The 21414-nt window shown below is 42.1% G+C and overlaps 2 protein-coding genes across 2 annotated transcripts; both read right to left on the reverse strand.

Annotated features, from left to right (window-relative positions):
* Window positions 1–519: 519 nt before the first annotated feature.
* On the reverse strand, window positions 520–2066 carry LOC131310357 (glutathione S-transferase U17-like). Its single transcript, XM_058337342.1, has 2 exons — window positions 1561–2066; window positions 520–1061 (listed from the first exon to the last, which is right to left on the reverse strand). The coding sequence occupies exons 1-2, from the start codon at window positions 1882–1884 to the stop codon at window positions 696–698; spliced, it is 690 nt and encodes a 229-aa protein (XP_058193325.1). The 5' UTR covers window positions 1885–2066; the 3' UTR covers window positions 520–695.
* A 10414-nt stretch (window positions 2067–12480) lies between these two features.
* On the reverse strand, window positions 12481–15064 carry LOC131309371 (uncharacterized). Its single transcript, XM_058336025.1, has 5 exons — window positions 14618–15064; window positions 14357–14551; window positions 13497–14206; window positions 12917–13400; window positions 12481–12552 (listed from the first exon to the last, which is right to left on the reverse strand). Exons 1-5 carry the CDS (start codon window positions 15062–15064, stop codon window positions 12481–12483), a joined length of 1908 nt encoding a protein of 635 aa, XP_058192008.1.
* Window positions 15065–21414: the final 6350 nt, after the last annotated feature.

Raw genomic sequence — 21414 nt, forward strand, 5'->3', positions numbered from 1 at the left:
GGGAATACGATAGAAGATCGTAAGGTACGGTCGAGCAGTATTCGTGGTTTATAGCAAGACGTGCTATAACAAGTTCAACCAGCGTTCGTGTCGCAGGGAGTTGAGGTAGAACCCTAATTCCGCTTTATAGGGTTTTACAATTTTTGTTGTCTAATCTGTACGCGTCATTACTGGGTCTTGGGGATTCAGTTTCCCAACAAAAACTTCACTAAAAGACAATAAATTGAGTGCCATAAACAAAAAAAGGAGTGCAGAAATCATTTTCCATAGTTGATATGCATAGCTGGCGATATTACTTGTATTATCTTAATTCATCGATATATAGTGAACACTGATCTGCGTCATGAATATGGTTTTTTTTTTTTTTTTTGATAGGCTGCACCATGAATATGTTGAACTATACAATTGGGAAACCCCGTAAGAGAAACTGTGCGTTGCATTCTTCATTTCTTTTCTTAGTTGGTCTTCGCGCTTTGTGTATTTGTTGGTTTGGCTAATTTATCAGATTGGATATAAATCAATACATAACCAGTAGTTTCCATATAAGTAGTATGCCACCTTATTGAATTACAAAACTCTGAAGAAAAAAGAAACCAAAATTGGAAACAAAATTACCAAAAAAAAAATTACAGAGACCATCCTGAGCAATCTAAGCGGCCCAGATTATTGACTTGGTGACAACCAAATTGGGGAAATTACTGGGCTCTAGCTATAGCAGCGAATATATTGGCAAGCTCCACAACCTTCTCCGTTTTCGGAATAACATCCTTCACAGCGGCATTTGAACCAAATCTATGCGCCCATCCGAATAGACCGGGTGTCTTGGTTGCGTCGAGGATCTTTAAATCGATCATCTTCTCCGTCGCTCTCAGCCACCCCAAAAAGCTCCCGAGGATTATGTCAAGGTATCCAATGGTGTCACCGCCGAAGAAGTCCTTTCCCTTGCCACATTTCGCGAAAGCATCCTCCAACAGCATGATCCCTTCCATAAATTGCTCTAGTGCGGCCGCTATTGCCTCCTCTCCTTCTGCATTATGCAGCCCCCTCAGTAACGGCCACCACTGCACGCACAATCATGTACTTACATTAATTGCATACATGCAATTAGGAACGTTTCCGCTAACCAATAAATTATGGACAACTTCTTGTTATTCATAAATGTCAAGTTGTTCCCACTAACCCCATAAATTGTAAGTGGTATAAAAAAAGAAAAAATAGCGATGAGGAAAAAATGAAGAGGAAGAAGTAAACAACATGAATAAATGCAATAATTTGTAGTCTGAAATTTTTAATGAAAACGGCCCTGTTAAGGTAGGGAGCCTTCAAAGTTAAGTCCACTATTTGACTCAAACAGTCAAACTTCTACCAAACCAAGTTCGATTTTAAATTTTAATCAAATTAAAAGATACTCAAATCATGTACTTCAATTTTAATCATGTACCCCATCAATTTACAATTTCAAGATTAATAAAAAAAACGAAAATGTTATCAGCAAAGCAAAGCCAAAAAGCGAAAGGAATCCATTTTTTAGCTACAAATGAAGTTAAACCAGAAGCATACCTTAGCATCAAGGTAATCAGCCCAGAACCGGGCCATGGCCCGATCGTACGGATCCGAAGGGAGAATACCCGGGCCATCAGTCCATACGTCGAGAATATACTGCACAATAACGAGAGACTCGCAAACGGGTTTTCCCCCATGGAACAAAACAGGGACTTTCTTGTGAACCGGGTTCGATTTCAAAAGCAACTCACTCTTGGTCAAGAATGGGAATGACTCCTCGAGAAACTCGTAGTGGACGGATTTCAAATTGAGAGCGATTTGAACCCGGTTCGTGAATGGGCTCAGCGGTGCGCCGATAACCTTTACGTCGCTCGATGCCATTGTTATGGTTAGTGAAGTAAATAGAATAGAGGACTGTTTGTAAATGGAATAGAGGTTGTTTGGGAGTGGGTATGGATTGATAGAAAAGGAGGGATTGTTATTTATAGTTGGGTTTTGGCTAGCTGAAGAAGAAGAATTTTGTTGACCCGTGGCGTCATTGAATGCGTCAGGCTATTTTTGGAAGGGAAAATTTCAAAAAAGCCCTTGAACTTTCTGACAACTTGCAAAAAAACACCTGAACTTTCACTATTAACAAAAAAACACCTAAACTTAGCATTCCGTTAGCAATTAAACCCCTGACGTCTAATTCCGTCAATTTTTAACGGATGGAGCTAACGGAAGGCGTTAACTTTTTATTTTTTTTTACTTTTTACATTCAAAAATTATTTTTAACTCTTTCTTTTTTTTATTGGTAAATAAATATGCAATAAACTTTTTTTTTCTTACTATTTATCAAAAATTACTTTAACTTTATTTTTTACTATTTACAAAAATAATTTTACCCACCATCTTTTTGTTACTTTCAAATTTTACCCCTCTCTCTCTCTCTCTCTCTCTCTCTCTCTCTCTCTCTCTCTCTCTCGCTTTCTCTCTCTCTCTCTCTCTCTCTCTCTCTCTCTCTCTCTCTCTCTCTCTCTCCCTTTTTTTTTTTAGAACTTTAACCCCACTCCACCAATCAACTGCCAAAGCTCTAGCTCTAATTTTAGAAATTCGAAATTACTCTTTTTTTTAGCATTCTTGTTTTTTATATTTTTTACTTCCAAAATTACTTTTAACTCTTTATTTTTAGTAGTAAATAAATATGAAATAAAGTTTTTTTTCTTACTATTTATCAAAAATTACTTTAACCCTAATCTTTACTATTTATAATAATAACTTTAACCCATTTTTACTATTTATTGCATATTTATTTATGACTAAAAAAAGAATGAGTTAAAAATAATTTTTGAAAGTAAAAGTAGTAAAAAAAAGAAAAGGTTACAAAGAAGAGGTTAAAAGAACTTTTGAATTTCTGAAATTGTGGCTAAGGCTTTGGCGGTTGGTTGTGGGGTTAATTGGTGGTGTGGAGTCGATTCTAATAAGAAAAAAGGGAGAGAGGGGGGGGGGGAGTTGTGGGAAGGTAAAATTTGAAAATAAAAAATAGGGTTAAAGTAATTTTCGATAAATAATAAGAAAAAAAAGAACTTAATTGCATATTTATTTACCAATAAAAAAAGAAAGAGTTAAAAGTAATTTTGGAAGTAAAAAATACAAAAAAAAAAATGCTAAAAAAAAGAGTAATTTCGAATTTCTAAAATTAGAGCTAGAGCTTTGACAGTTGATTGGTGGAGTGGGGTTAAAGTTCTAAAAAAAAAAAAGAGGGAGAGAGAGAGAGAGAGAAGGGGAAAGGTAAAATTTGAAAGTAACAAAAAAGATGGTGGGTAAAATTATTTTTGTAAATAGTAAAAAATAAAGTTAAAGTAATTTTTGATAAATAGTAAGAAAAAAAAAGAACTTTATTGCATATTTATTTACCAATAAAAAAAAGAAAGAGTTAAAAGTAATTTTTGAATGTAAAAAGTAAAAAAAAATAAAAAGTTAACTCCTTCCGTTAGCTTCATCCGTTAAAAATTGACGGAATTGGACGGCAGGGGTTTAATTGCTAACGGAATGCTAAGTTTAGGTATTTTTTTGTTAATAGTGAAAGTTTAGGTATTTTTTTGCAAGTTGTCAGAAAGTTCAGGGGCTTTTTTGAAATTTTCCCATTTTTGGAATGGAAGAGGAAGGAGGAATAGGACTGGATCGTCCTGTTAGTAGAATATTCTTTTTCGATTCTACCTCCTCCTCCCTCTTCTTCTTCCTTTTTTTTTTTTTTTTTTTGTAGTGCAGAGCGTTTTGGGTTAACTTGCACGTACTTCGGACTAATATCTAAAATGCCTTTCAAAGCCGTTTCACACACAAGCTAACGCGTGGGGTGAGGCAGCCCCAAGCAGAGACGGACCGAAGCGGGGGCACTCGGGGCACGTGCCCCCACTCGAACGCGTGCCCCCACTCAAAATTAAAATATATTTTTTGTATAAATTACTCACTCCTCCCCAATTTGTTGCGCCTATTTTACTTTCACGTAATTTAAGGAAAGTTCATAATTACATTGACTTTGTGTCAATTTTACGATTTTACCCCTTTGTAACTTATGACTTTTTGTCAACTTTCTTATCATGTCATTAATTTACTTTACTTTTCTTTCAAATCAAGTTCAAAATTTGAATTTGGGAGGGAGAAATGAGGAGTAATATGGTAATATAGACATCCAAAATTGAAAAGTTTTGAAGCAAGCACATCATTTTGAGACATTCCAAAAAGAAATAAGGGCACAACAAAGTAGGAGAAGGGAGTAGCATAATTATGAAAGTGTGTTAATATGTAAACATACACGTACACTTACATATATCTCGAGAAAACACATACGTAATTAGTTTTATGTCTGAATTTCATCAAATGGTGTATTTTATACTTGTTGATTTACGAATTGTTTGTCTATTTGGAACTATGATTTCTTGATTATTTTTATTTTTAACCATCCAGGAGAAATATTGTAAAACAAAGTCATTAACAAAATTAACTCGGTCATTCTAAACTTGTTGATGTTCATTTAGAACATACTTTAAAAATTTTGTATGAGATTTTGTGCTCATTTTTACCTAATTTAATTTAAAGTAAGCGTTATAAACTTTTATAATTAGTAATACATGCCTTAATTTTGTACGATCTTATTGTGGTTGACTACAAAAATAAATTTTTGTCATTATGATTAACAAGTCCCCCCACTACACTAAATTCTTGAATCCATCCCTGGCCCCAAAAATTACTGATAAGAAGAAGCAAACCTAAGACTCTCAAAATAAACAAACTCTTAAGTCTCAGCCCAAAACCACTTTAGCCAAAACGAACAGGGTTTCTGATATGGTAAGAAATTACGTATTATATCGAAAACATGAATCATGTTACTATGAAATCCTAAAGTGAAACAAGACGACGATAAAAGCAAAACAGGACCTTCAACTATGAGAGAATATGGCAAAGTGGGGCTTGATAAATTGAAACTTCAAATTATGTGATAGTAGCAGCAAATCCTTGCATAAATGCACAAAAGAAACAGTATAATATATTTTTTAGGTAATTGATTTTATCACTCTCTTTTTTGTTAATGTAACTCTCATTTTTTCACAAAACAAATCATCTAACAAAGACACAAAAGAGAGTGGCATTAACAAAAAAGGAAGTGACAAAATCACTCTCCATTTTTTAATAGCAAAGAAATAATATAATAAGGGAATTGATTTTAACACTCTCTTATTTATATTTACACTCCTTTTTTTGTCTTTTATAATATAAAATAAAAACTTTCATTTTTTCACAATAAAACAAAGAAGAAAGTGTGAATATCAAAATCAAAAAAGGGAGTGTGAAAATCACTCCACTATAAGTTTATAGCAGTAATACATACCAATAAAAGTTTGGACATTGATTTCCGCTCTATACTTTTGTACATAAGCATTCCACTTTGAATGAGAATATTTGCACAAATAATTGTAAAACAAAACAATATTGCAACCAAAAAATAATTTTATTTCGGCTCACTGAACTTCTCAACTAATATCTATTGAAGGTCATGAATCTTATAGGCATCCCCATGTTACCTTCCTCCCCAACAAACACATCCCTTCGGAGGTGGTGGAGAAAAAGGGCTAATGAGGAGTGATAAGCACAGAATATTTTATATTATTATGCTTAATATCTCCCATTTATCATATTATTTTGTTTATTATCGGATATTTTATGTAATATTACGCGTAAGGTATGTTTTTGTTGATTTCAGGTAATTTAGGATAAAGTGTGTCTTTTGACATCCAATTTGACTTAATCACTTGAACCCATAAAATGACGCTGAAGATTTTGACTGTATCTGGACCCCCATCGAAGACCATTAGAAATCAGTCGAGAGCATCGTGGAATAAACAGAAAACAAAGCAGTGCACGGTTGCAAGCCATTGGGCCGGGTGTCGGAAGCCATGGCCATCGAAGACTCCACTTTTGCGTAAAGGATAGAAATGAAATATCTACATGCCATAATTAGATGGCTATTAAATGGAACCAGGGGAGTTTAGTGGTGGCGGCCGCCACGACAAGAATTTTATAAATTGCAATTATTAAATGTATAAAAAAAATTATTCCCAACATATATAGTTTTGCCACTGCTAGATTTTTTTTCCTTTATTTTTTGTTATATACTATTCCTAAACCTTCTTTTTTTTTTTTTCAAGAAAGGAGAGCCAAAAAAGTATTCCAAAATTAAATTCAATGGGTCAAAGTGAAATAATATAAAAGATGAGGTATAATTAAGAAAAAAAAACTTCACACTTTAACTCTAAAACAACTTATATAACCTAAAAATTAAAGTTAGTCTTTTTTGTACTCCTTGTGAAAATGACAAATATGATTTACTATAATTTTTGTTATGTTGTTTTAATTTTTTTTGTAGAGTCGATAACTATTAATATTGTAATTCATTTTTTTATTTTTTTAATATACATTTTGTCACTGGTAAGATAAAATTTCAATTCCGTCCCTGATTGGAGAGGAGACCCCATCACCCATAATAAAAAGTCATATGGATTGGAATTCTTGGCGTGCAGCATTCGCCCTATCAGATTTTTGTGGGTCCGTCCAACTAAATATCTTTCGTCCTCTCCAAAATTCCAAGCACCAGTTGGTGCAACTTAATATATTGTTTCCATCCAGAGGACCAGAAAGGCAATGGTGCTACATAGAATTAATTGTTTCTAGATACTTCCATTGGAAGGAGCCCCCAGCGTCATTGAATGCGTCAAAGTGATTTTGGAAAAGCAAAAATACTAGAGGCACATCGGTATGGCATACCTCAGTCACACCTCTCTCACATACAGGTAGGGCTCATTGAAACAGACCCTACCTGTATGTGAGAGGGATGTGACTGAGATGTACCACACCTGATGTGCCCCTAACACCTCTTGGAAAAGGGAAGATGAATAGGACTGCATTGTCCTGTTATTGAATGCGTCAGGGAGGCCAGTAATCTGTGAAGGCAAGCAGCCCAACTTCTCGACATGTAGGCGACAAAACCGAACTGGAAAATTACTGTGCTTTAGCTATGGCAGCCATTCTGAAAACCGAATCGGAAAATTACTGTGCTTTAGCTCTGGCAGGCTGGCTAAGTTCGGCTCCTCTTTAATTCTGTCCTGTAAAAGTTTCTTACGATCTCATATCAATGATCGAAACAATTCATGTTGTTTTGCTCGTTGAGAAACAAAAATGAAGTATGCCAAAAATAAAGTTTATTGGACATCATTAGATATGATTTCGGAACACATATGGAATACATTATTTTGCAAAATATAAGATTACAACATTGGAACAAATCCCCTTTCTAAATTTTTTACAATATAAATCTCTTTTGAAACCATATCAAACAATAACTGATCAAACTGAATTTTGGCATGCTTGATGCTCTCAGGGAATTAAAAACTGTGAACGGTTCCGATCATTGAAGTATGATTGATATTTTTTTTTTTTTGAATCCGGATTGGAAAGAGTGTTCTCTCTAATCTATTTAAAGGGATTGGAGAGGAGCCCGACTCTGGCTAGCAGCCGTCAAGTTTATAAGTTCCACAAGATTCTCTACTTCTGGAATGATATCCTTCATAGCAGCATTTGAGCAAAACCTTTCGGCTTTCAGCAAATAGACTTGGTGTTTTGGTTTTGTGAGCAGCTCTATATCCGCCACCATTTCCAACGCTCTCAGCCAACCCAGAAGCTTCTGAGAGCAATATTGAGCTATCCGATAGTGTCACCGCTGAAGAAGTCCTTTCCATTGCCACATTTGGCAAAAGCATCCTCCAATTGCTTGAGGACTTTCATAAATTGCTCTATTGCTGCTGTTGTTCTCATTCACCAACTATTTGAATCAACATTGGAACAATCTTCTTAATAGGTTTTCAAAAAAATTACACTTATTTTTACATTTAAAAAAAAAAAAACCTTGTTTCTGAGCTTTTAGTGTGAGTTTTTTGCTCTTTTACGGAAAAAGAAGAGGGAAAAACAATCCTAGTAAAGAAGTGAGCCATCAAAAGAAAGAAGCTAAAAGCAGCTTGTGTGTCAAAACTGTGGGGGCTCCGTTCCGGATGGTTCGTACTTTCTGAATGTTGGCTCGAGGTTAGCTCCTGGCTCCTTGCTCTATCCTACAAAACGAAGCACGACTAAAAGACCACGCCGGAGGTTCTCCGGGATGGCCCTCCGGTGCAAGAGTCAGTTTGCTTGCAAGGAAGAATTAGGGATTAGGAGCTAGGGTTTTCTTCGTGCGTACCTCTTCCAAGTAGGCATAATGGGATATTTATAGGGAACCCTTAGCTTGGTCTCCAAGATTGCACCAACGCTCAACACGCGTCGGCTGATGTCACTCTTACATCACGTTTAGGGTTTTGCAACCATTTTCATGATGAGCTGGCACCTTCACGTGCCCCCATCTTTATCCTCATAACCGTTTAGATGACGTTACGACCATCATCATTGCCAAGGTTATTGTTCTAACGCAGACGGGCTGGATCGTCGGCCACGCTTCGCTCGGCACCGAGCATGTTGTGTGACCTCAGCAGCCGTCCAAACGAACGTATTTCCCACTCATACGGGTGCTGGGACTGGTGTATTTAAGGAAGTAGTAATTAAGGGGACCCTCGGCAATGGGGACCCTCGGTTACGGTTGCTGTTCCGAACGTTGAGAGAAAAATGACTTGGGGAAGACAAGGATACCGGATTACGTTCGGAAATGGCTCGAGCCCTTTTGCTCGGCCTGCTACAATAACCCCTCAACCCATGCTGAAGCTCTTTACTTGGTATGGATTGATTTAAGATTTGGCCGAGCTTCATCCGAGGATCTTCATCCGAACCTGTAACAGAATAATCCGAGCCCCACATAGGATGACAGCTGTCGAGAATTTGTACGGGTGTGTCAGTCGAAAGGACGTCTTAGCAGATGAGGAGACGGCTGGCATGGGCAAGGCTTTCAGTCGCCACGTGTCACATAGAGGTTGGCAAGGGGTTCGGCTGTGAAATGATGGGCGGGAAATTCGAAAAGCCCCGCTCCGTCTATAAATAACGGTGAAGAATGAGAGAGAAAGCTCTTCTGCACTTTCTCTCTCTAGCGCCTGGAGCTTCTCTCTCTACAATTCCGTTCCAGAACTCGATTCGAATCCAGATCTTCACTTTCAAGCCTGATTCCAAGAGAAATCTTCATGTATGTCATCGATTCTTATCGTTTTACTCCTTCCCTTGCTTTTTATGCACATTTTTTGGGTTTTTGGGGTGATTTTAAGGGTTTTTGTTCTGTGTGAATAGTTGAATACTGGGAAGAACGTTGGCGTTCATCCCTGAACTCAACTTGTTCTTCCGAGCCCCAATAGGATGTTTAGGGCTCCCCGAACGACTTCTTGTGGTGGGGATTAAATAACCGAACGGTCCCCAATTTTGTGATTGGCCGAGCTTAGGGAGTCTTTCTAGGAATACCGAGCCCATTATAGGTTAGCCTATGACTCGTGAGCCGATAAGATGAACCGAACTTCCAAACAGCTTTCTTGTCGGCGCAGATTTCAACCGCTTAATACCCCTTTGTTCTTTTTCCTAGGTCTGGCTCACGAGGTCATCGACATGTCTTCATACTCGGATTGCTCGGAAACCGAATCCGATCGTCAGTTCATTAGCGAGCTTCTCGAGCTGCGTAGGTTGAGGAGCGGCCGAGCGATCGAATCAGCTTCAACCAGGATGTCGGCAACTTCTCCTGTGTCTGACGACTCTAACGCCGAGCGAGATTTTGAGTATGCCGCGGATGACTTCCTCACGGATCCTGAGATAAGTTTTTCCCCAGAGACCCAGTCTGAGACCGAGCCACAAGTGGGCCAAGAAGCCAAATCGAGGCTCATGTCAGGAGCTAAAGCTTCAACGTCGGCTCCGAGCGATGCCGATCTGTTCGATAAAGGCTTGCTATGCCCTTACGCTCACTACTTCAGTGGCGATTCTGGAGAATATGCAGCATTCCGCATGAAGTATAACATTCCCGACGATATTCTGATTCATAGAGTCAAGAGCACTAATGGCCATTTGCGAGGCTGGGCTTCGGTTCCCCATACATCTTTTTCTTAGGGAGATTCTCTGGAAGTTCAGCCTGGCCCCCCACCAGCTCGCAATAAACAGTTACCGTATAATCATGTCGGTGATAGCTCTGATCGAGAGCCAGAACCTCGATTTTACCCCAACCGACCTGTTTTTTACATACACCATGTCCAGACATGGCAAATCTGGCCGTCGGTATTTGTCGACGCGTCCCAAAAAGCAGCCCCTGATCGACGGACTTTCGGATACCAACAAATGGGCTTATTTTTACCTCGAAGTGCATGGAAACTTCGAGTTCGGCGATGGTCTCCGTCGATACACTGTTCCGAAAGTGGCTGATACGAGAGGTGATAAGACCGAACGTGTTTAACTCTTTTATTACGTTCTTCTTTTGTCTTCTTTGCTGCTGAGGGTATTTCTTGATTTGTTGTTCTTTGTGTTGTTGTTTTTGTAGAGCTCGGCCCAATTTCTAAGGTACTTAACACCAACTCTCCGGGGAAGGCGAACGAGACGCTGCTTGCTCAGGTTTGCCGTCACGCTCCGACCCTTCTTGATTACCGACCCTCCTACAAAGGTGTGCTGAGGAGGAAGGAAAAAGGGAAAGAGGTCGTTCCGAGCAAGAAAAAGACATCCAGTGTTCCGCCTGCCGAGGCTGTACAAAAGAAGAAAGTAACCTCCAACGCCGTCAAAATCCGAAAGAAAAGGCAACAGAGGGGAGTGAAATTGCCGAGGATTGGATTTACAGCAGAGGAGTGGCTTACTTCGTTCGAATCTGCCGAACTTCTCTAGCCTTCTTTTGAAGACATGTCAAGAAGGAACATTCCAAGGCCCGTGATCCCAACAAAGACGACTAATCCTGGCCGAAGCCGAAGCTCTTCTGAGCAGCAGAGTCAGAAGGAGAAGAGACAAAAAACGTCAGAGGACGTTGTTCTGCCGAACATCTCTCAATCCGTGCCTCTTGACACTCTTCAAGCCCCTACTTCAAAGGACCAGGGGAATCTTTCTGAACCTCATATTGATCTTATCGATCCCGTCACTGAAGCTGCCGTGCGTCGCCAGTTCAGCCCCTCTTACACAATGCCTGATGGCAGGGTTCTGCTCCAGAACGACTCGGTCAAAGAGGAGCCGAGCCTTGCGATCACTCTTTTGAGAGGGCTGGCTTTGCCAAGGGATTACGATCAAGTTCCAACTGAACTTCTTCCAGGTCTTGGTGAGATGTGTTCTCATCTTGTTCAGGTTTGTTCCTCCCCATTTTTTTTTAATTCTTATTTCTTCTCTTCTTCACTCATCATCATCATCATTTTTTTTTTACTTTGCTCTTTTGATTAGGCTGGGCAAGCTGCGCTGAAGGCGTATGACAAGGCTTCCAAAGTTTCTGCCGAACGATTGAGGTATAGGTCTGATCGAGATTCCTGGCGAACCAAGTTTAGGATCTCGGAGCAGCAGTTCAAGGATGAGGAGGCCGAGATGGAAAAGTTGAAGAAAGAGCTTGCTGAGGCGAGAGTTGCCGCCGAGACTTCTGATGCCGAGGTGAAAAAGTTGCAGGGCGAGGAGAAAGAAAAACTTAAAGTTGCTGATGCCCGAGGTTACGAGGCAGGGATCCAAAGGGCCGCTCTTGAGTATACCCAGGTTGCTCACAAGATGGTCAACGACGAGCTAGAAGCTCGGTTACCTGACTTTTTCAGGCTGGAATATGCCGCGGGTGCCGATGCAATGGCTGGTGTAATGGCAATTCAGCCTGAGTCTGGCTTCCTTAAGCAACTGCCCGAGCCAATCGTGCCTAATCTTGACCTTCCTTACACTGAAGAGGAATGCCAACCCTTGCCTCCCGAGGATGAAGATGAAGAGATGATCGAAGCGCCTGTGGCCGATCAACAAGAGAAGGCTGGTGATGGTAACAGTCGCTCCAAGGCTCAAGACGAAGTTGCTGAAGATGCCCGAGTTTAGGATTCTCCTTAAGTTTTGTTTTGTTTCTGAATATTTTGAACTTTGCTTCTTTTTTTTTTTTTGGACTGGATGGCACCGAACATTAGGTATTTGCCATGCCAGGTGTAATAGTTTGAAGAGGTACAACAATGAATTGTTTACCGAGCCGAGCCATCTTATGCAAGAGCTTTCCGAATCTCCAGTTTATCTTTTAATGACTTAGTGAAATTTCTCACTTTTGTTGCTTCATTGGATATTCCTCTGTGCCTTAGAAATATTTTTTGAGTTTGGCCGCCGAAGGTCAAGCAACCTTGGCTTGTTTCCAGGTTTATTTACTTGTAACAGCCCCTACGTTGGTATAAGGCTCGGCTTCAAATGCCAATCTTGTGCCAACGTAATATGTTAAGTAAATGTTTTAAGTGGCAATTAGTTCAAGTCAAAGTATGAACATAGCCGAACCAATATGTTTGATCGAGTTGTGGCTGGAAATCAAGTTGTCCGAGCCATAATGTGTTTGCAATTTAGAAATCCGAACGTAGTTGTAATGGTTAGAATGCCGAGCTATAGTGATCAAAGTTTGTAATCAAATATAGAGAACATTGATACTTCAGAAATTGGGGAGACTTTTCATTAAATAATAGGATGACCAAAACAGGTACAACATTTTGGTAAGTGACAAGTAATAAACTTTGAAGAGGACGTGATAGGTTGAGAAGCTTCAAAGGTATGCCTTCCTGAGGTTTAGAGCGTTCCACGGGTTCTCAATTTCCCTTCCTTCTTTGTCTTCTAACTTGTATGAGCCATTGCCGACCTCTTTAATCACCCTGTAGAGTCCTTCCCAATTTGGTTTGAATTTTGTCTTCTGGTTGGCTCGGACAACCTTTCGCCAGACCCAGTCGTCGGTTCGGAACTTTTTAAGCCTTACGCTTCGATTGTATCCCCGAGCGACTTCCTGCTGATAGTTAGCTAATTTGAGCTGGGCATCGTCTCGCTTTTCTTCGGCCAAAATAAGCTCGGTAGCGACTGCATCATTGTTGGTTTCTGGATCGAAAGTTTCAGTGCGGAGGGTTGGGAACCTGGATTCAAGTGGAATGACAGCCTCCATGCTGAAGGCCATTGCAAAGGGAGTTTGGCCAGTGGAGCGTCTGAGAGTGGAGCGATAGGCCCAAAGGACCCTAGGCAGTTCTTCGGCCCATTTTCCTCGTTTAGAGTCTAGCCGACGTTTGATGCCAGCGCAGATAGTCTTGTTTGTGGCTTCGGCCTGGCCGTTGCTTTGGGGGTAGGATGGGGTTGAATTGAAGAATCTAATTCCGAATTCAGCACAGAGTCTAGTTAACTCTTTGCCGACGAATTGGGAGCCATTATCCGAAACAATTGCATAAGGCACGCCGAACCTCGTGACGATGTTCCTTCACACGAATCGCCTAACGTCTGCTTCAGTCGTTGTGACTAATGGCTCGGCTTCCACCCATTTTGAAAAGTAATCCGTTGCAGTAATCAAAAACTTGAAGCCCCCAAGGGTAGTTGGAAGTTTGCCAACTATATCCAAGCCCCACTGAGCAAAGGGCCAGGGACTAGTGATAGGTTTGAGAGATTGAGCGGGCTGCCTTGGTATAGGAGAAAAAAGTTGGCAAGGTTTGTACTTTTTGACTACTTCTTCACAATCCTTCTTCATTCCTTTCCAGAAGTATCCTTGACTGAGAGCTCTTTGACAGAGGGAACGCCCGCCAGAGTGACAACCGCAGCTTCCAGAGTGGAGTTCAGTCAAAATAATTGGGACCTCGGTTGGGTGAACAACTCGAAGATATGGCCCAGTGAAGTTTTTCCTGTAGAGTTGGCCGTGCTCAGAGATCCAATAGTAGGCTGCTTTGCTGCGTACACGGTGGGCCTCTTTTTTGTCGGAGGGTAGCGTATCATCTTTGAGGAACGAGACGATTTCGTCCATCCAACTAGGGCCGAGGGAAATGCTGAACACTTCTTCCGAGACCTCGAAGCTTGGCTGGTGGATCTCGCCGAGACTGATGTGTCTGTATTCTGATGCTTTGCTTGCCGAGGCCAAACTTGCAAGAGCGTCGGCATGAGCGTTGTTCTCTCTGTTGATCTGTTCGATTTGGAATCCCTTTAACCCTCGGATTAGCTCAAGAGCCGTAGCCTGATACTTTATCATTCTTGGGTCCCGAGCTTCATAATCACCTGTTACTTGATTGACGATCAGCTGAGAGTCACAAAAAACTTGTAGGTCTTCAACTTGTAAACTTGTTGCGGCTTGGAGACCAGCAAGCAAAGCTTCATATTCGGCTTCGTTGTTTGTGGCTTGGAAGTTGATTGTGATAGCACTTTCATGAAGGACACCACAAGGGTTTACAAGGACAACCTCTGCACCCGCGCCGTTGCTGTTTGATGCCCCATCAACGTGTAACTTCCAAACGTCTCCGCTGAATAAGTTCCAAGTTTTTCGAGCCTCTTGTTGTTCTAGCATCCCATAATTAGGCTTGACCAATGTTTCTTCATCCGGGCTTCCTGGGGTGAATTCAGCAATGAAGTCTGCCAATACTTGGGCCTTGATTGCAGTTCGAGGCTCAAAGTGGATATCAAAATTTGCTAATTCGACCGCCCACTGAAATACTCTGCTTGATAGGTCGGCCTTCCTCAAGAGATTTTTAAGTGGAAACTCCGTGAGGACTATGATGGGGTGCTCTTGAAAATAAGGGAGCAATTTTCGAGCTGCTGTAACCAATGCTAGAAGAAGCTTCTCCAATGGTAGATATCTAGTCTGTGCTAGGAGTAAGGTTCGGCTAGTAAAGCAGATTGGTTGGTCTTCAAGGCCTTCCCGTCGGACAAGTGCCGAGCTTACGGCATGTGGAGAGACAGCTAAATAGAGATGGAGAGTTTCAAAAGCTACTGGTTTGACGAGAAGAGGGGCCGAACAAAGATAAGATTTCAGCTCGGTGAGGGCTGCATCGCAATCTTCCGTCCACTTGAAACTTCGTCGGCTTTGCTTCTTAAGAGTTTGGAAGAAGACATGGCATTTATCTGATGAGCGGCTAATAAACCTGTTGAGAGCCGCTGTCATCCCTGTTAGCTTCTGAATTTCCCAAGGAGTGGATGGTGGTTTTAATTGCTAAATAGCTGAAATCTGATTTGGATCTGCTTCGATACCACGCCGAGTAACCAGATAGCCGAGGAACTTCCCGGAACTAACTCTGAAGGCGCATTTGTGGGCGTTAAGCCTTAGCTTATGCTTCTTCAATATTGCAAAGACCTCGGCAAGATGAGAGAGGTGGTTCTCGGCATTGAGACTTTTGACGACCATATCGTCAATATAAGCTTACATGATCTCGTCGATGAGAATTTCGAACAATAGGTATACCATTCTTTGAAATGTGGCCCTCGCATTCTTAAGGCCGAACGGCATAACCAGGTAGCAGAAGAGGCCCCTGGGGGTGATGAACGCCGTCTTTTCCATATCGTCGGGGTCCATGGCTATCTGGTGGTAACCTCTATAAGCATCCAAGAAACTCAGCCGAGCGTGACCCGCTGTTGCATCTACCAATTGATCAATCTTTGAAAGGGGGAGGCAGTCCTTAGGGCAAGCATCATTCAAGTTGGTGTAGTCCACGCAGACTCTCCATTTTCCGTTCTTCTTCTTTACCACCACATGGTTCGCAAACCGGCGCCGAGCATGAAATATCGTGATGCATCCTCGTTGAGTGGGAATTTCATAAGATCCTCAATTGATTTCTCTTCAGGAAGAGATCCGACGTCTTCGAGGACTGGTTTGTCAGGGACTTCAACCCAATGAACTCGTTTGGAGCTTGATGACTTTCCGATGGCCGAGACGTAACATTGTCTGGCTTGTAACTGGTCTCCAAATAGATCTTCTTGTTTGCCATTAGCGCCGATGTACCTGACCACCTGGTGGTAGGTTGAGGCGACGGCTTTTATTGAATGGAGCCAATTTCGGCCAAGGATTGCGTTGTATGGGCTCGGTGTGTCTACGACGACGAACTCTAGATTAGAAGCAACCGAGCCCGTAACTACAGAGAGGGTAATCCTTCCGATAGGCCAAACTGGAGTGCCACTGAATCCAATTAAAGGGACTTCTGCTGGGAGAAGGCACGTCTCTAGGATTTTGAGCTCCTTGAAGAGAGATAAGTACATTACTTCTGCCGAGCTTCCTAGATCAATAAGCACCCTTTTGACCGAGTGAGTTAAGATTTGGACTGTGACCACCAGAGCGTCGCTATGGGGTGTTTGGACACGTTGAAGATCTTGCTCGGTGAAAGTGATTGACCAAGGGTGCTCAAGCATTTTGATTCTTTTAGGAGCACAATCGATGGAAAAAATTTGGGCAACTTTCTCAGCTTTGACAAGCTCTAGACGAAGCTGTTGTGCTGCCTCCTTTGTTGTTGAACCATGAATAACGTTGATCACTCCGACCGGACGTGGAATAGGATTTGGTCCACCAGCGTTCGGCTGTCTCCTCGGCGTTTTTGTCCAGTCAATATGATCATTAAGAAGTCCTTGCACCGCTAGATTTTCCAAAAGTGCCTTATAGGGGGCGCAAGTTGTGGTGTAATGCCCGAGCTCATTGTGGTACGAGCATCTCTTCCGACTGTTGTTATTGCCTTCTTCTGTGTTCAACTTGGGAGGGTTCGGCCATTAAAAAAACGGTTCCCTCTCTATGGTACGGAGGAGGAAATAAATTGGCTCTTTAAAAACGGTGGTTGCTGCTATATAGTCATGAGCTTTTGGACCCTTTTTGTCTGCCACCTTGACTGTGTTGACCTGCTTCTTCGGCTGGACCACGACCATAGGCTTTGGTGGTGCGATTTGGGGCGTGGGGATATGAAGGCTTTGAGGTGCGATTGAGTTTTGTCCTACTTGGAGTTCTTGCTCGGCGAGGAACTCTTCGTAGGAACAAAACTGTTATACCGTCCTCATTAGCTCGTTCATTCCATGAGGCGCCCATATTGCCAGCTCATCTAAGATCTTGCTTCCTGTTTCCAACCCATTTTTGAAGTTCCTGGCAGCCCAGTATTGATCAACACCGGGTATTTCGTTAAACAATTGCCAGTAACGTTCGGCATACTTCCCAAGCATTTCGCCGGGCCTCTTCCTCATCTGTGCCAAGGCATCTTCTTCCTTGGCTTGCTTGTTGCTAGTGATGAACCGATAGTTGAACTTTCAAGCTCTTTGAAACTATGGATCGATCCAGCCTCTAATTGGTTGAACCAAAGCAAGCCGAAGCGCCCAAGGCTCGAGGGAAACGCTTTGCACATGATGGCGTCATCATCGGTGACGCATGAAATGGTGCTCCTGTAGCTGATGAGATGGGTGTATGCTTCGGTTGTGCTGGGGTCGAACTTCTGGAACTTCGGGAGGTGGAGACCTGGCTTCGGCAACGTGGCTTGGATCTTTGCCGAGAAAGGTGACTCCGTCAGCTTTTTCAATTGATACTCGTGGGTTGGCCAAGGGGGAAGACCTTCCCGAGCGTTCCGAGACTTCTTCGATGCTCGGTATTCTTGTACCCTTTGTTTTCCTTCTTTCTCATCTTGCTGACGTTGAGATCCCCTCTTTCTCTTCTCTATGGGGACCCTTCTGTAGTCCTTTTTTGGAAGATTTTCAGTATGATAGACCCTTCGTCGGCTAGGACGATCGTCTTGCCGAACGACCACGCTTACGCTTTTTTCACGGTTAAGTTTCCAAGCGCTTCCCGAGTTTGTTGCTCGTCGTTCGTAGGCCTTTTCCCAAGGGACTTCATCATGTTCCATAAGCTGGCTCTGGGGACCTTTCTCGTTTCTTCGAGGCGTTCGGCTTCTTTGCCGTTCGGATTTGTATGGGATGAGAGCCTGATCGTTGTCTTGGAATTCCACGGTATCGTAGCTTTGGGAGCCCTGAGAGTATTCATCTCTAGCCGATGAACTTGAGAAAATAGTATGTGGGCTCCCTTCTCTTCCTTTAAGTCCCGCACCATTGCCGAGATGTTGATGAACTGGGGAAAGTTGCTGCCTAAAGCGAGCGCTATCCCCAGCTCGGTGATCTGTCAATGGTGGGTCCAGGCGGTCGTGGATTGAGATTCTTTTTGGCCGTGCATCAACACCCAAAGGAGGAGGGGGTGGCAGATTTTCTCTCCGGCGCCGACCCTGAGATCCAGAATGGGAAACCGTCGGAAATTCATTGGCCTTAATCTTTGCGATCTCCATTTTTAGAATGGTGACATCAACGTTGGTCTGTTCTTGTTGTTGTTCTAGCATTTGTACGTATGCTAGAGCGTCTTCGCTTAAGCCCACTGGACGTTGGATGGAGGAGCTCATGCCTGGTGGAGTAAATCCAGGAGGGTGAGATGGGGAGGCAGCGTTGATACCGGTTTCAGAGGTGATGTGCAAAGAGGAACTGAGGGGTTGAAAAAGAGGAGGTGGAGGTGCTCCGCCCATTTTTGGAGGAGAGTGGTGGAGATCTGGAGGAGTGAGGTTTTTAAGGTCAGAAGAGGTGGTCGAGGTGGAGGAGCCGCCGTGGATCTGAGAAAAATTGTTTCACGTCGGGTTCACCAAATTGTGGGGGCTCCGTTCCGGATGGTTCGTACTTTCTGAATGTTGGCTCGAGGTTAGCTCCTGGCTCCTTGCTCTATCCTGCAAAACGAAGCACGACTAAAAGACCACGCCGGAGGTTCTCCGGGATGGCCCTCTGGTGCAAGAGTCAGTTTGCTTGCAAGGAAGAATTAGGGATTAGGAGCTAGGTTTTCTTCGTGCGTACCTCTTCCAAGTAGGCATAATGGGATATTTATAGGGAACCCTTAGCTTGGTCTCCAACATTGCACCAACGCTCAACACGCGTCGGCTGATGTCACTCTTACATCACGTTTAGGGTTTTGCAACCACTTTCATGATGAGCTGGCACCTTCACGTGCCCCCATCTTTATCCTCATAACCGTTTAGATGACGTTACGACCATCATCATTGCCACGGTTATTGTTCTAACGCAGACGGGCTGGATCGTCGGCCACGCTTCGCTCGGCACCGAGCATGTTGTGTGACCTCGGCAGCCGTCCAAACGAACGTATTTCCCACTCATACGAGTGCTGGGACTGGAGTATTTAAGGAAGTAGTAATTAAGGGGACCCTCGGCAATGGGGACCCTCGGCTACGGTTGCTGTTCCGAACGTTGAGAGAAAAATGACTTGGGCAAGACAAGGATACCGGATTACGTTCGGAAATAGCTCGAGCCCTTTTGCTCGGCCTGCTACAAAAACTCTAATAAATATTTAAATTTCAAATCCAAAACCTCCATCTCCAACCTTAAGTGTCAAATTTGCACTTGAATCTCCAACCAAAAGTGCCCCCACTCAATGTTGAAATTTAAAAAGTTTTGACATTTTTTTGGTAATAAGGGCCCGATTGGATGCTATATCCATCGGGTGTATTTCGCAATCCGGTGTATTGGTTCCTTACTCCACTGTTTGGCAAGATTAAGGGCTCCTGTATTCGTTTCTTCCCTTCTTTGTTAACACAGGCCAGAGGGTACTAATTTATGGCTACCTCCGGTTGTAGCCATAATTAATCCGGGGCAATACAGGTGAAATCTTGCCATTTCTGCCCTCCCTAATCCCCCCTCTTCATCTCCTCCGTGTACATGCACAGAACGGAAAAAATGGAAAAAGAGAGAGGAAAAAAATTATGGCCGGAGTTATCATTTACAATAGAGAGAGAGAAGTACCGTTGCCGTTCAAAATTTGCCCGTCGTCGGTCTGGATCTACTCATTCGAAATTTGCCAGTCGTCCATGGGTGCCGGTCATCCATGGGGAAAGTGGGTGGGTTTTGTAGTGAGAGAGAGAGCGAGAGGCGGGGGTGGGTGGGTAGATTTGGTCCTATTTTAATTTGTATTTTTTTTTGTACAAAACTAAAATCTGACCCTTTTTATTTGTCTTTTTTTACTCCTATTTTGTTGTGTACAAAACTAAATATTCAATAAATAAAATAGATAATAAAACAATTTAAAAACACAAAATGTATTTATTTTTTAAATTATTAAAATAATTAAATTATTAGTAAACTAAATTATTATTGCTTATTGTGATAAAGTACTTAATTTTATTGGATTTTGTAATAATATATTTAATCTAATGAATTATCTATTGTAATACTGTGCAATGGCAAAAGAGTCATTTGACAGCTTTTTATATCATACACCCTTCTTTATACACCCAATTTATCCTCTATCCGAACCAAGTGTTATTTTATCCCCCTTCTCTAATACATCATCCAAACTGTCTACTTTTTAATACACCCTCTATAAATATCAAATCAATGTGGGTCTTTCCTTCTTAACTAATACTCCTTTCTATCTTATCACCCCTTCATAAATAATATACCCAAAACACATACGGCATCCAATCGGGCCCTAAGGGTGCAAATCAAATAATGAAATAATAAGTCTGTGATATTTCACCCCTACAAAGTCTTGTTGCAATTGAAACAATAGCGCACTAGGTGCAACATGGAAAGAAATTAAGCCTACGGATTGGGAGAGTGTCGCTCCTCTCTGTAGTCTTGATTAATCTTCACCATAGTGAACTTCTCCATAAGCACCTGCATTGAGAAATGAAGTTACTCAAAGGACGGAGTGCTATTTTATTGTGATAGCCCATCAAACATTGCCCAATGATTCGCTGCAAGAGTCGAACAGGACCAGATCAAAGGAGCTTTGTGGCTGACAGTGTTGCTGGGATTGAAGTTGATCTTCAAATGCAGGGCCAATTGTAGGTGGGTGGAAAAAAAAGGAGGTTGGGAGGTTTGCAAGAGGGGAGAGAGGAAACAGGTTTTGCGGGTCATTTTGCCCTTGTGATCCCGATAAGTCCTCCTGCTGCTACTGTGTCGAGCCTATCTACGGCTCCATCATTGTTGATCTAAACCGAGCCCATTGGTGGAGGCTCCCATCCAACCACCATTTTTCAAGAGAAGCTCTTGCTGGTTTGTTATTGTAAACGGTGAAGTACCATTCAGTTCCCCAGGCCAAAACATCTTGAAGGGTGAAGAATCTGGATTCGAGTGGATTATTAACCGGGTTCGAATCAAAGTGGCATCTATTGCAGCTAACCCAAATACACCAAAAACAAGAGGGAAAATGATGGACCAAGGAACACTGAAAGAATGAAGAGCTTTGGAACATCAATTTGACTTGTATGGACAAATGGGACAAAAAGGCCTGGGGGTGATGTTGCGAGCAAACAGATCGTGTTTAGTTGCAAGACGATCAAAAGTGACTAACCAGATGAAGTGGATGACACGAGGGTTAGCGGGGACTTTCCAAAAGCCATTTCCAATCTTCACAAGGAGTACTGGACAAATTTTTACCAAGTTCATAACCATGCTTGCTACTTAAAAGACCAGAAGTAGAATTCTAACAGATGCGATCAGATTCGA

This window comes from Rhododendron vialii, chromosome 12a (genome assembly GCF_030253575.1).
Source record: "Rhododendron vialii isolate Sample 1 chromosome 12a, ASM3025357v1".
NCBI lineage: Eukaryota > Viridiplantae > Streptophyta > Magnoliopsida > Ericales > Ericaceae > Rhododendron > Rhododendron vialii.